Source organism: Pteronotus mesoamericanus, unplaced genomic scaffold, assembly GCF_021234165.1.
Source record: "Pteronotus mesoamericanus isolate MK-2021 breed Mesoamerican mustached bat unplaced genomic scaffold, CSHL_Meso_final scaffold_408, whole genome shotgun sequence".
Lineage (NCBI taxonomy): Eukaryota > Metazoa > Chordata > Mammalia > Chiroptera > Mormoopidae > Pteronotus > Pteronotus mesoamericanus.
Genome location: NW_026555315.1, coordinates 2,658,350 through 2,672,115, shown reverse-complemented (window position 1 = coordinate 2,672,115; position 13,766 = coordinate 2,658,350). Strand labels below are relative to the sequence as shown.

The following is a 13,766-nucleotide window of genomic DNA, read 5'->3' as shown; positions in this document are numbered from 1 at the left end:
GCCCCGCCCAGCCCCGCCCCGCGCCGGGTGCGCTCGCGGGGCGTCAGACGGCTTCTCCGGAAACGTCGGGTTGGACGCGTCCGGGAAGGGTAGCGCGGGGGATGATGTCTAAAGAGGTAGGCGGCTTGCTGGGAGAGGCTGAGGCTGAGCGCAACTCAGAGATTATTAGGTGGGAGGTCTAAGAAGAAAGCTTAGAAGCCCTCTAGACCGCTGCCTTGGGCGCCGTTGAGTGCCTATTGTGTGCCCGCTACCGAGAGCTCCAGTGCCGTGGTGTCGCCCTGTGATGCCACCGCAGGCAGGCTTTTGTGAGCCTGTGAGCCTAACTTGAAGGGTAGAGAAAACTGAAGCCCTGGCTACGTGAATATCCATAAGCTCCAGGAGTTCGGGGGGTTGTGGGGGTTTCTGGACCAGGGCCTGAGGTTATGCAATGAGTGTGTAGGTGGTGCCAGACGCTGAACGATTGTGGCAAGGCCGTTGTTTATGGCTGGGTGCTGGTGAGGGTTAGAAACAACCTGCGGAAAACCCCTGTTAGGGCTGTCTTTCCATTATCACCCCTAACTCGTTTCCCTGCATTTTAGGCAGTGGTTCTTTTTCTGGCCATGGATGCATCGGAGGATCCGATGCAAGTTACGGTTCTGGCCCTAAGAAATCCCATTGTCTGTCTCTGACCCACAGACGCGCACGCGTGCACGCACACACACACACACATCCCTACAATATCAGAGCACTATCAGAAATCCATTGCAATACCATTATGATAAATAATAGTGATAAAGATGATACAGTCACAGAGTGTGCCAGGCATGACTAGAAGCATGCTACAGGCAGACTGTACAGATCCGAAGAACCCTGGCCAAGAACCCTGTTCGCCAGGAAGAGGAGGTAATGCACATTTGAGGGGTTACTTTTGCTTGGTTTACGTGCCTTCTATCTTGAGCCTTGTGAGGCTGCTGTTCGTGCCTGTCACACATGTGAAGGAATGGAGCCCCAGAGGTGCCAGGTTACCCAGGGCAGAACAGCCTGTAGCTGATGGAGCTTGGATAGGGCTCAGCCCGTCTGACTCCTGAGCCCAAAACCGCCTTCAAATCTCCCAGCCAAATCACCGGCTTTTACCCGTTCTCCCTGGCCTTTGTGCCCTTTCTCCAAGTCCCTGTTCCTTGTTACTTTCTGCATTAAGTCTGAACATCTTAGCCTGACATTCCAGACCCTCTGTTCTCCAGCTGCAGCCTCCCAGCCTTGCCTCTCTGTGTTTCCGCACTCTCGCAGGTCAACACTTCCAGACTGACCCTCCATTCCTTCCTTATCGCCCCTGGGCCTTCAACTGCGCTGTGTCCTTCTGTGTACCCTTTCAGGGAACATCAGCTGCAGGTCACCTTCTCCACAGTGGCCACCCCAGCTCCCTGCCTCCTGAGGTCTGAGTTAATCGGGACACATTGGCAGGGCCTCATCTTCGCTCTAAGGCTGTTTGCGGCTTAAAGACATGGTTGTCGCTGTAGACCACGGATCTCAGAGCATCTGCATTGTTGTACCTGAAGCACCTCATTACTTGGAAGGGGTGCGGTGGGGAGGGGCGCAGGCTGGAGATGGGAAGGGCTTGGAGGAAGCCGAGGGCATCTGCGAGAGCGTCCGAGATTGGGCGCAGCGGGGGGCTCCCCGAGGCAGAGGCGCACCCTGGCACGCGGGGGGCGGCACGCTCTGCGTGGAGAGCGGGGGATTAACGGATCCTGCGCCTGTGCCCTGCAGGAGCTGGAGAAGCAGTACTCGCCCAGCATGTGGGTGGTCCGACTGGGAGCGGAGGAAGCCCAGAAGACCTACTCCGAGATGGGAAACGAGGGTACGGGGGACCTGTCCATGGCCGCTTTGGATGGACTTTGGCGTGTGGCAGTGATTCCGAACGGTGGGGGGTGGGAGAGGAGCGGCCGCACAGCCTGGCTCTCAGGGCAGTTCCCAAAGTCCAGGTCGCGGAGATCTGTGACCTAGGGAAGCATCAAGGTCAGTCCCCCTCGCTGCCCTGTGTTTCCAGAGCGCCGCGCTGCGGTTTTACCGCCGGGCGCCGGGCGCAGCCCTCGTGCTGGCCGCGAGGAACGGGCTTCACGGGGAATGCATGCGAGTGAGGCCGCAGCCAGTCTCTCCCCTCCGCCGGGAAAATCGGGAAAGTCAGGTGTTGGCAGACCTGCCTTGGGTGAGCCGGCTGCACAGAACTCCCCGGGGAGGGGGCGGGGGCGTGGCTCTCTAACCCGAGATCGCCCAGCCGGCTGCGCTGGCTGGTGGGGCTTATTCCTGCGTCCAGGCCTTCCCGACCGGTGGGGGTGGAGCTGCGTCCTGGACTTTCGGAGTGCCTGCTGTGCTCGGCTCTGTGCCAAATACACTTCTATTTGCTCAGTAAATATTTGAGTGTTCAGTGACCCCGCGTGAGCTCGTAAAAAGCCTGAGTGTCTTTCTTATTTTGAAGAAGAGCTAGCCCTGTGGAGAAAGGGAGTCACTCATAAAGAGCAGGAGCTAAGATGATGGTGCGGCCGTTGCCCTCGGGGACTCTCTTTAGGAGCCGCTCCCCGTAAGGCCAGGGGTCAGCTCTCAGTTCACGTTGCACTTGCTTCCTTTCCCGGTGCTCCCGCTGGCCCGGCGGTGCCGCAGGCATAAAGGGTCCGTTTCACTGAGGAGGACCGTCTCCACCAGGGCCGGGCTAGGGAGCAGAGCCACGCCTGTGCAGGGGCGGAGCCTGTCTTTATTTAAAATGTTGACATTTTGTTCATTGTGGACTTTGGGGCATTCATTTTTATTTAAAAGTATAAATTGCTCTTACATCTTCTTAATCTTTGTATTGGTCTGCTCAAGCTGCCATAACAAAATGGCGCCCCCTGGGTGGCTTAAACAATAGGAAGCTGTTTCTCACGGCTTGAGAGCCAAGTCCAAGGTCAAGGAGCCAGCCAGTTTGTTGCCCTGGCAAGTATTCTCTTCCTGGCAGACAGCCGCCTTCTCCAGGTCTTCCAGCGAGGACAGAGGAGAGTACTGGCCTTTCCTCCTGTTCTTATGAGGCCCCTTGTCCCATGACAGGGGCACCACCCTCATGACCTCATCTAACCCGGATCACCGCCCAAAGGGGCCACCTCCAAATACCACCACCTTAGGGGGTAGGGCTTCAACATAGGAATCTGGGGGAGGCACCAACGTCCGGCCGTCTTCATGCCTGAGCGTTCTGGTGTGCCCTAAGGGAGCACTGCACTCACCACCCCCTCGTCCAGGCCCTGCTTGATGAGGTTAAATAAGTTGCCCAAGCTCAGGCAGCTACTGATGGTCTCCACCGGGTGAGCTTCCAGGTGAGAGTGGAGCCGGTGATGTGTGTGCATGTGGCCGGGGGGTGGGGGGGGACAGTCATGTGACATCAGTGAGTGCCCACCAGCTGGTCTCTCCTGGAATCTCCTGGTAGAACTCCCCAGGAATTATCTTGTTTTGTTATTTGTTTTTAGAGAGAGGGAAACATCAATGTGTCGTTGCTTCTCTTGCGTCCCCTACTGGGGACCTGGCTGCAGGTCGGCACTCAATCCACTGAGCCACACCAGCCAGGGCTCCCCAGGCCTTATCAGCGCTGCCTGTAACCTTGTAGCTTGCCTCATTGGAATTAAACTGACAGGAAGCAGCAAAACATAGCAAAGGGACATAAAGCAGGGTAAAAAAAAAAAAAAGACGAAGTCATCTGCCAAGCCAGAAAACCTCTCCACAAAGAGAAGGAAAACTTGTTTTGTTGGGTAAAGATTAAGCCAAACCATCATGAACATCCCAGGCAGGCAGCCAGCGATGGCAAAACCCGGAGGCAGTCTCACCCATTCACAGAGCCAGGCAGGTACACCCCACAGCCAGCCTGTGCTCAAGAGAAAGGCTACCTGTCCTCAAGCACGAGGACCTGACCGTACCGTCTGCCCCACTAGTCCAACCTAAATCCACCTGGCACTTGAGGTGAGCATCTGTGTTTGCTGATTGCCTTTGTCCAGAGGAAAAAGAAAACTCCCCATGTCTTTATGAGAAGAGGCAGTTTTGCAACCTGGAGCCAGGCACCGGCTGAAATTAATGTCCTCACCTCCAGATGGCTAGATGCCTGCCAGGTCTGTGAGAAAACAGTCCCAGGTTGTAAAACTGGCTGGAGACGCGGTTAGCTTTGAAAAATATTTACACGCACCTTCGAGGGGTAGAGAAAGGATTTGCCATCACCTGTAAGTTTCCTGAGGGAGGCACACTCTTCCTTTTTTGATTTGTATTCACCCTTACAGCAACTTGCAGTCAGGGCTGGTGTCTGCTATTGAGCAGATCGCCTGTCCCGGTCAAAGGCTGGCCTCCCCCAGGTTGGGTGCACGGGGACTGTGGGCGGAGCGTGGGCTGAGAGCAGAGGGGGATTTTGTTGTCGTAGTTCAGTTGTTTCCATTTCCCTGCCCCCACTTTCTCCTGCTCCACCCACCCCCACCTCCCACCCTCAATCCTACCCCCCTTTGGCTTTGTCCATGGGTCCTTTATACATGTTCCTTGACTAGAGAGGGATCTTAAGAACTACTTTCCCTTAAAACTTGTTTTACCAAGACTCTCATAGATGTAATATGTATGATACTTATATATCGGAAGGCAGTCCTGCCCTTCTGTCTCCGGGAGCTTCATCTGCTCACCTGAATTCGAAGCTACCTGCCTTCCAAGCCACGCCTCCCTCCAGGAGGACCAATCACCAGCGGGGTGGGTGGGACCTTGTGATTGACAACTTCCGCGACTGACAGAGTTTCCCAGACCCCTTCCAGCCTTCAGCAGCTACAAGATTGGGCTCTTTCCATTGCACTCAAAAAAATGAAAGGCGGAAACCAAAGGGACAAAAAATACAAGTCCCAGTTTTGTTTTCTTGTGGTAAAATGCCCATAACAAAATACACATTCTAACCATTTTAACACTTCACTAGTAGTAATCAGTGCATACACAACGCTGTGCAACCATCCCCTCTAGTTCCAAAACGTGTTCCTCATCCCGAAAGAAAGACCCCTACACGTTAGGGGTCCCCATTGCCCCCGCCCCCTACCCGCGGCAGGCACTAACTGCCTCCTGTCTTTGTGGATTTGCCTATTCTGGACATTTCATATACACGGAGCTGTACATATGCGGTCCTTTGTGCCTGGCTGCTTCCCCTTGGCACGACGCTCTGGCGGTGCGTCCCTGCGGCAGCCTGTGCCAGCACGTCATTCCTTCCTGCGGCCCGGCGATACCCCACCGTGCGGACAGGCCACATTTGTTTAACCGTTCGTCCGTTGGTGGACATTCGTGCTCTTTCCACACTTCGGCAATTGTGAATAGTGGTGCTGTGGACATTCATTACAAGTTTTTGCTTGAAAACTCTAATTTCTTCTTATTAACTTCAGCTGACTAAGCGGTCCTACCAAACCGCGTATAGTCTGACGCTAACCCTGCGTTGGAAGCTCATCGGGGACCAGGGGCGAACAGGGTGCCGAGTCCACAGACCAGCTCTGAGGAGCCCTGCTCTGCACCCCCTGTGGGTGACTGCTTTTAGAGAACATTGTTTTCTTTAGAACAAAAGAAGCTCACTGAAAAGGACTTAAAAATAAAGTCATTGATAATTTCACCATGTCCTTAACTAGAGGGGGGCTGACGGGCTCTGGCCTTTTCTTCAGGGGCTGCGGTGCCTGGAGCGAACGCTTGCCCTCCGGCCTGCCTGGCGGGCGCCGCGCCCCGCACGGGCACCGGTGTCTCGGAGCCCTGGCCGCTGCGGCCCCTAACGGTCTAGCTCGTGCTCAGTTGGGCCTCTGGACCCCCCCTCTGGGTCCTGCAGTTTCTGTCTGTAAGGCAGCTTTGGGTTGTACATGATAGAAGCCAAATGTTCGCTTTTTCAGATAAGGAAGTTTACAATGAGGTCTATTCATTGAAGCCCTCACACTCGCGGCGGGTGGGTGGGGGGGAGGCTGTGGGTCACCTCGTTCTCTGCCCCTGCCCCCAGCTGCCCACCACCAACCCCGGGCCACCTCCCAGAGAGAGGCGATTTCTTCTTCTCAGGGTCCGTGGAGGATTTTAACGCCCGGGAGACGTAGACTTGTGCGTGACAGTGGACACCTACAGCTGCTTGGTTTTAATTGCTCTTCAAGTTAGACCATGAATTTCTTGATCTCTTCCTTCGTTTTGGCACAACAGGAATCAGGCAGCTCGCATGTACTCTAAGGACCCCGTGTTAACGAAGTCGCAACCTTGTGACGACCCCGCTTTGTTGACCACCCGGGCGGGCGAGGACATGTCCCACCATGCTGGCGGGAGGCGGACCCCCGCGGAGGGCCGTGGGCAGTGGCCTCGAAAATGACAAGTGCGTGTCCCTTTGATCCAGAAGTTACACTGCCGAGAGCACGCCCTGCCGTCCTCGCTCACGGGTGTGTCCCTGTGTGTCTGGGGCTCTTCGCCACGGGCTTTCTGGGGCAGCCAAGCCCGGACGCTTCTCAGCAGTGGACAGTCCATCATTGAGTGATCCGTTCAATGAGTATTTATTGGCTGCCTCAGCGTGCTGGTCATCTATGGGCACGGGGCATATCCGTGAGCCAAATGACCGCCCCCCACCCATGTAGCTCTGTGATTCAGAACGGGGGGAGGGCAATGGTAGGCAGATGACAGGAGGCATAAGCCAGTGCCGGTCTGTTAGGAGGGCATGTGCCGTGGAAGATAGGGAGGCGGGTGGCGGAGGTTGGTGTCTGGGCGGTCAGGGCCGCCCCCCGGGGAGACAGTGAGCGGCGGGGACTTGATTTTGTGCAGCCCTGGGACCACTGGGGAAGTGTGGGGGCTGACTCTGTGTCCCCCCAAATTCACATGTTGAAGCCCTGTCCCCCAGCGTGGCTGCATTTGGAGGCAGGGCCTCCCGGGAAGTAATTGAGGTCAAATGAGGTCATAAAGGTAGGGTCCTGGTTGCGGAGGGTTATCAGAGGAGACCCTGGAGCGCTCGCCTCCCCAGGAAGGGAGGGAGGGAGCTCCATGCACGGCGAGGCCATGCGAGCCAGGCAAGAGGCCACGCCCTGCCACCCAGGGGGAGGGCCCCGCCTCCTGCCTGTTCTGCTGGCACCTTGATTTGATCATTTTTATAATAAATGTATCAGTAAAGACTTATTCATCAAGAAATATGATCTTTGCCCTGACTGCTGTGGCTCAGTAGGTTGGGCATCTTCCCCAAAAGCAAAGGGTCGCCAGTTCAATTCCTGGTCAGGGCACCTGCCTGGGTTGCAGGTTCAGTCCCTGGTGGGGGTGTGCAAGAGGCAACTGATTGATGTTTCTCTCACATCAATGTTTCTCTCCCTCTCTTTCTCCCTCCCTTCCCCGCTCTGAAAGAAAGAAAGAGAAAGAAAGAAAGACAATAGAAGAAATCAGCTGTTCTTGGGCTTAGATACCCCTTTCCCGGTTGCTACCCAGAGCTTACCAAGTGCCAGATTTCGGTGAATCCTGGGAGGGCTCCTGGGACCATTGTCACTGCAGCATGAACAGGCGGTGTCCCTGCCACCCCCACCTTTGCCTGTGGTATTTAGACACAGTCCTTACCATTCCCTTCCATACTCTTCCCGCCTTCTTCTGACCCAAGTGCCAGCCGCTTTTCCCGCCACTCCGACCTCTCCCATCTTGGTGTCCAATTATATATACTTATATTGTTTCGGTATCTATGTAATTATCTTGTTTCCCTAGAATATTGTCTTTCCAAATACTTGGAAAAGTTTGTACTTCCCAGAGCACACACAGAAGTGAGTATGTACTGAGGTCATGATCAAAGTGCGCCTCTCAGAGCCGAAAGCTCACTTACGGGCAGACGTCAGCAGATAGTGTTGGTGCCCCTTGGACGGGCCAGTCTGGTCCGCTTGCAAGCACATCCTCGTGGAACCCAGCAGGGGGCCCTGGATGCAACCGCCGCAGCCAGCTCGTCCACCCCAAGGGGCTTTTAGCGAAAAGGTTCCTACTGGAAATATAACAGGAATTGCTGTTCCCTGAGCTTGTGCCGACAGCTGCTTGTCTGTCTTCCGAGACAGCCACCAAGAAGGCCCGGGCCACCAGGAGGAGCCTGCTGAACATCTCCTATGGAGACGGAGAAGGGGATAAACTGGACGTCTACTTTCCGGAGGCAGGGTCTGAAGGTGAGCGGGAGGCGGGCAGCCCCGGGCCGAGCTCCGCGGGGTGCCCTGCTGCAACCCAGCCCTGTGCCTTCTCTTGCAGCCCTGCCTTTCCTTGTGTTCGTCCACGGAGGATACTGGCAGAGTGGAAGGTGGGTTGGCAGCTAGGAGGGGAGTGACGCGGGGAGAGTCATCTCTCCCTGGCCCCTGCGCTTCCTGTTCCTAGAGCCGCCTCAGCAAATTACCCCACACGGGGTGGCGCGGAGCTGGGGGGCCTGCCACAGGGGAAGTGTATTCTGTTGCAGTGCTGGGCCCGGGAACCTGAGATCAAGGTGCCATAGGGCCACGCTCCCGCCAAAGGCCTTAGGGGAGGCCCCATCCCTGCCTCTTCCCGCTCCCGGTGGCTCTTGGTCATCTTCTTCCTCGGCTGTGGCTGTGTCGCTCCAGACTCAGCCTCTGTCTTCACGTGGCCTTTGTGTGTCTGTGTCTCAGATCTCCTTCCCTCTTCTCTTATAATGTCACCAGTCATTGGGTTTAGGGCCTGTCCTCATTCATGGTGACCTCATCTCAAGATTCTTAATCACATCTGCCAAGACCCTATTTCCAAACAAGGTCCCTTTCAAAGGTTCTAGGGGTGAGGCTGCGGACGTATCTTTCCGGGGACACTTTGACCCGCTGTGCCCGGTGAGAAGCACGTTCAGTCCACTCTCTAATCAAAGGGAAAGTCACAGCGGGTCGCTGTCTGAGGGCGCGTGGCCCTGCGTGGATTCCTGGACATGGGCCTTGCGGTGACAAAAGAGTGAACGTCCTGGGCCAACCAGGACAGCTGGTCACCCTAAGATAGGCAGATGGGCATTTGGGATCCTCAAGGACACTTGCTCCCTGTCTCTGACCGAGGAGGCGCCTGTGGCGGGATCCCCCGCCTGCCCATGTTCACGTTAATAAGTTTATTGCGCCTTCACCCTTTTCCAGGTGAGTGTCGCCTTCAGTTCTCCAAAGCAGCACCTAAAGGACAGGGCATAATTGTACCGAGGAGGAAGCTAGGCTTGGAGCTCAAATGAAGTCCCCAAGGTCCCGTAGCTCGCGTGCGATGTGGCGAGGACAGAGCCTCCCTCCTCCTTCACACCCCACGGGGTTGGCGAGGGGCAGCGCTCTGGGAGGACAGGACACGGAAGCAGTGTGGTGGCCAAGGTGCCTGCCGTTGTCACATCTTTGTCTCTTTCTGCAGTAAAGACGCATCAGCCTTCATGGTGAACCCACTGACAGCCCAGGGAGTGGCCGTGGTGATAGTAGCTTACGACATTGCCCCCAAGGGTAAGAGGGGGGTCCTGCCGGTTGGGGTGCTGCTGGGCTGTGGAGGGGGAGGCGCCTCCGGCAGAGCTGGACCCAGCTCCTGCGCTCTGGGCAGGCACCCTGGACCAGATGACAGACCAGGTGACGCGGAGCATCGCCTTCATCCAGAGGCAGTATCCACGCAACAGGTGCATATCCCGCAGGGTGTCCTTCTGTCCGACGGTGCAGAGGAAGGGGGGACGGGAGCTTCCTGCTGCCCTTCTGGCCTGTGGAGCAGAGGACAGATTGGGGCTCCTTGATATTGGCCTGATGCTGCGGGGGAGCCGAGTGGAAATCTGGCTTTTCGCTCTGCCCCGTCCCAGGGGGATTTACCTGTGCGGACACTCAGCCGGAGCCCACCTGGCCGCCATGACGCTCCTGGTTAACTGGACCGAACATGGAGTCAAGCCCAACCTCAAAGGTCTCTGTGGGGACCGCAGCCTGGCTGGGCAGCCCCCACCCCCGGGCCCGAGGCCCTGCACTAGCTGCTGGACATCGCCGCAGGTGGGCTCGGCTTGACCTGGCGGCTCCGGGCCCGCGGGGCAGGACCCGTTGGCTTCTCCTCTGCCCCCGGCTCTGGTCTTGCCCCTCTGGCCGTCGAGCCCGGGCTGGCCTCCTCTCGCCCGCTGGTGCCTGCGTGAGGCCCCGTCTGGGTGGCGTGAGGGCCCCGCGTGGCACGGGGCCCTCTGACTGCTTCGCCTTCACAGGCCTTTTCCTGGTGAGTGGGATCTACGACCTGGAGCCCATTGTGCACACCTCTCAGAATGCCCCTCTTCTCCTGACAGTGTGAGTCACCTTCCTCCTGCCCCCGCTGCCCTGGAGCCGCTGGCTCCCCTCTGTGCTGACCCGCCCCCCAACGCCCGCACCAGGGAGGACGCACGGAGGATCAGCCCGCAGCGGCTCCTGGAGGCGGCCCCCGCGCAGCTCGCTGGTCCAGCCTGCCACGTGCTGGTGATTGTGGGCCAACACGACAGCCCCGAATTCCGCCGGCAGTCGAGGGAGTTTTATAAGGTGCCCCAAACGCCCCGCTTGGGGCTGGAGGTGGAGGTCATGCTGTCTCTTTATCCTTATTTCACCCAAATGACCCCAAGACCATCAGTCACTTAGCAGATGTTTAGTGAGAGCCCCTCGCCCCTCCCCTGTGGCCTCATGCGTCCTCCTCCTCGTTTCTTCTGCCCAGACGCTGGGCCGAGGAGGGTGGAAAGCCTCATTCGAAGAACTCCAGGATGTGGACCACTTTGAGATCATCTGGAAACTAACCCAGAAGGAATTCGTGCTCAACCAGGTGGGCATGTCCCTTCACTGTGGACGGGCTGGGTCCCGCGTGGCCCCTACACGCAAGAGAGGCGGGGAGGCGGGCAGCGCTGAAGAGCCCCTTTTGCTGGGTTTTTTGGTGTCCAGGAGGTTGGGGGACCCGATGGAAGGGAACCAAGTGCCATACGGCGTCCTACGCATCACCTCCCTCCAGAACAGCCCCAGGCGAAGTGCAGAGACTTGTCCTGGGCGCACAAGTGGGGTCCGCACGGGGCTGTGGACGGGGCGAGGCGGGTACAAGCCGGTGTTAGCCTGTCTGTGTCTCAGCGTAAAAGCCAAACCCATCCACGTGGGAAAGGATGGGTGAATTCGGTGTATAAATGTTTATTACAATTTTAATATGAAAATCCTTTTAAAGTCAAAGGATAAATTGGGAAAACCATGTGCCCCAGAACTGGCAGAAAAAAAGTTACTACTTTTTTTTTTTCCTGGGCAAGTGGGCCCCTGATTAGCTTCACTTTTTAATCAGCTGCCACCCCGTCAGGCTTTTAAGTCATGTAATTAGCATCCTTACTGCATCAAGAACCCTTTCAAATCCAGAAGTAAGAAGATCTGCCCTGGTTGGTGTGGCTCAGTGGGCTGAATGCCAGCCTGAGACTGGAAAGGTCGCCAGTTCGATTCCCATTCCGGGCACATGCCTGGGCTGAAGGTCAGGTCCCAAGTGCGGGGCATGCGAGAGGCAACCGATCGATGTTTCTCCCACACATCGATGTTTCTCTCCCTCCCTTTCTCTCTCCCTTCTGCTCTTTTAAAATAAATAAAGTCTAAGAAAAAGGGAAGAAGATCTTATTTCTCTTTAAGAACTAATATAAGTGGAAAACAAAGACTCAGAGACAGTTTTAAAAGAATTACAAATAGTTGGTAAACATGGGGGAGGATTAATGTGCATCAGTGATCATAGAAATGTACCTGAATCCCCACCCCAGCACCGTCCGAGTTCTGGGTGGCGCCCAGTGCTAGTGGGCAGGCCACGGGGGCGTCCCCCCCTCCAGCTCTGCCACGGGGCGCTCGCGCTGCCCCAGCCACGTGGCCCAAACCCGCTGACCCCGTGGTGCTTCTGGAATCTGTCTTCAGGAAAATCACAGATATGCACAAAGGTAGTCTCTCTGCAGCTTCATTCACATTCAAAACTTGGAGACGACCTAAATGCCCACTGAGGTTACATTACGGCCCCATCAGGCGATGAGAGGAAGTTTGTGAAAATTAGGACCTGTCACGTTGATTCACATGTGGGAGCAGAAACGAGAAAGAACTGAAAGAACCAATCCAGCGGTTCCCAGCCTAACGCACAGCCAGCCGGGCCCTTCGAGGCGCATGGGCGCGGTGGAAGCGAGCTGTTCGCCAGCGGTGTGCTGAGTGCCTTTTCAAATCCATTTCCACGGTCTGCCACGAGTGTGTGCTACTTTTTTTTTAACTGGGAAAAACAAACACCCCCCCCCAAATGACATCTTTTGAACAACCTAGGCAATAAATAGGTTAGGATTTGGGGGCCATGGGCCTCCTACAGGACCACCCGGCGCTGAACTGTAGGAGGCTGCTGCTGACGATTCGTAAACAAATGAACGGGGCTGGGCCCCAGTAAACCTTTATTTATGGGTGCTGAAATTTGAATTTTGTATTATTTTAAAAAATTTTATTTTTAATGACAGTTGCAGTCAATGTTGTTTTATATGTTTCAGGCGTACAGCATCGTGGTTAGACAATTCATGTAACTTACAAAGTGATCCCCCGTGACATTTCAATCTTACGTGATATTTATGGATCCCATAACAATATTTTTTTGGATTTCTCTTCAACTGCTTAAAAACAAAGCCTTTGTGGGCTCGTGGGTCATACCTATTCGGGCAGCGACCAGGAGGCACGTCTACGCAGGCGGGGAGCGAGCGTCATTACAAGAGTCCGCGCAGGAGCCAGGGAAGGCTCCCAAGTTGCATTTCTGCGATCACTAACGCAGGTTTTTCAATCAGGTGCCTCGGAGGGATCCTCACAAGAGCCTCTCCCATTCTGGGGCTTGTGTCTTTTCTTCCCGTTGCAGATTATTTTGAAAACAATCTTCCAGGAGTGCTGATGGCCTCTGAACCCCAACTGGTGCACCCCCGGCTTGCAAGTCTTCTCCGAAGGGCCTGACAGCGCCTCCCTCCCTCCAGCCTCCACTTCCCTGGTGCCCGGAAGCCTCCCTTTGCCCACCCACCCTGGCAAGAGCCCATTCCTCCCACTGCTCTGAGCAGATAGACAGGTCTCCGCGGCTGCGCCCCAGTCTGGATTGAGTGGCTCCAGGCGCCGCTTTCCAGCCCAGTGCAATGCTGTGTGATGCTCAGAACCTCAGCTGAAACTGGAGCCCGGAAGGCCTGCAGAGAAAGGTCTCGCACCCTACCATTCACAGTCAATTACCCCAAACAGGAAAAGACTAACCTCGCACCTCCAACGGGAGGGCCTATCTACTTCACTGCCTGGGCAGGAGGAAGGAAGATTGTCTTGTCCAACCACAAGCCCAACCAATGGAAAATGCTGCAGCTCGGCCAATGAGAAGCCGCATCACCCTGAACCCTCCAATGAATGTTTTCCCCTTGAGAATTTTGTTGTCCCGCCCTACTTTCTATGAAAGCTTTCCATTTTCTGCCCCAACTGGTGTGGCTCAGCGCGTTCGGCATCGTCCCACCGGCAGAAAAATTACCAGTGCGGTTCCCAATCAGGGCACATGCCTGGGTTGCGGGCCAGGTCCCCAGTTGGGGGCGTGTGAGGGGTGGCCAACTGACATTTCTCTCCCTCTCCTCCCTTCCTTCCCCTCTCCCTAAAAATAAATAAAAAATTTTAAAAACTTTCCATTTTGTGTAACTCCTGGGAATATCTCTGTTCCTGATTTCTAATAAATATCCTGTGCCTATTTTCGCATTGTTTGGCATATGAGTCGCCCGAGCATTCACTCCTGTAAGTTGCCATGCTGTTGGATTCATGAATCATTTAATCAGGCCCATTAGACCTTTAAATGTACTTAGTTGAATGTTGTAA

General features: G+C 55.7%; 1 protein-coding gene across 2 annotated transcripts; it reads left to right on the top strand.

Moving 5' to 3' along the window:
• The first annotated feature begins 51 nt into the window (after positions 1-51).
• On the top strand, positions 52-13,635 carry AFMID (arylformamidase). 2 transcript variants are annotated; one of them, XM_054593140.1, is made up of 11 exons: positions 52-116; positions 1,744-1,834; positions 8,031-8,135; positions 8,215-8,263; positions 9,340-9,425; positions 9,520-9,592; positions 9,767-9,864; positions 10,151-10,229; positions 10,313-10,454; positions 10,624-10,728; positions 12,793-13,635. In XM_054593140.1, exons 1-11 carry the CDS (start codon positions 102-104, stop codon positions 12,823-12,825), a joined length of 876 nt encoding a protein of 291 aa, XP_054449115.1. In that variant the 5' UTR covers positions 52-101; the 3' UTR covers positions 12,826-13,635. The 2 variants fall into 2 exon arrangements, with proteins under 2 accessions (XP_054449115.1, XP_054449114.1); XM_054593139.1 differs by having other exon boundaries at positions 1,744-1,897.
• The last annotated feature ends 131 nt before the right edge of the window (positions 13,636-13,766 follow it).

What these genes read in the sequence shown, in the direction of transcription:
- AFMID (XM_054593139.1), top strand. An exon ending in TGTGGCAGTGATTCCGAACG is followed by an intron (nt 1,898 to 8,030) that starts GTGGGGGGTGGG and finishes CTTCCGAGACAG; the next exon opens with CCACCAAGAAGGCCCGGGCC. An exon ending in AGGCAGTATCCACGCAACAG is followed by an intron (nt 9,593 to 9,766) that starts GTGCATATCCCG and finishes GCCCCGTCCCAG; the next exon opens with GGGGATTTACCTGTGCGGAC.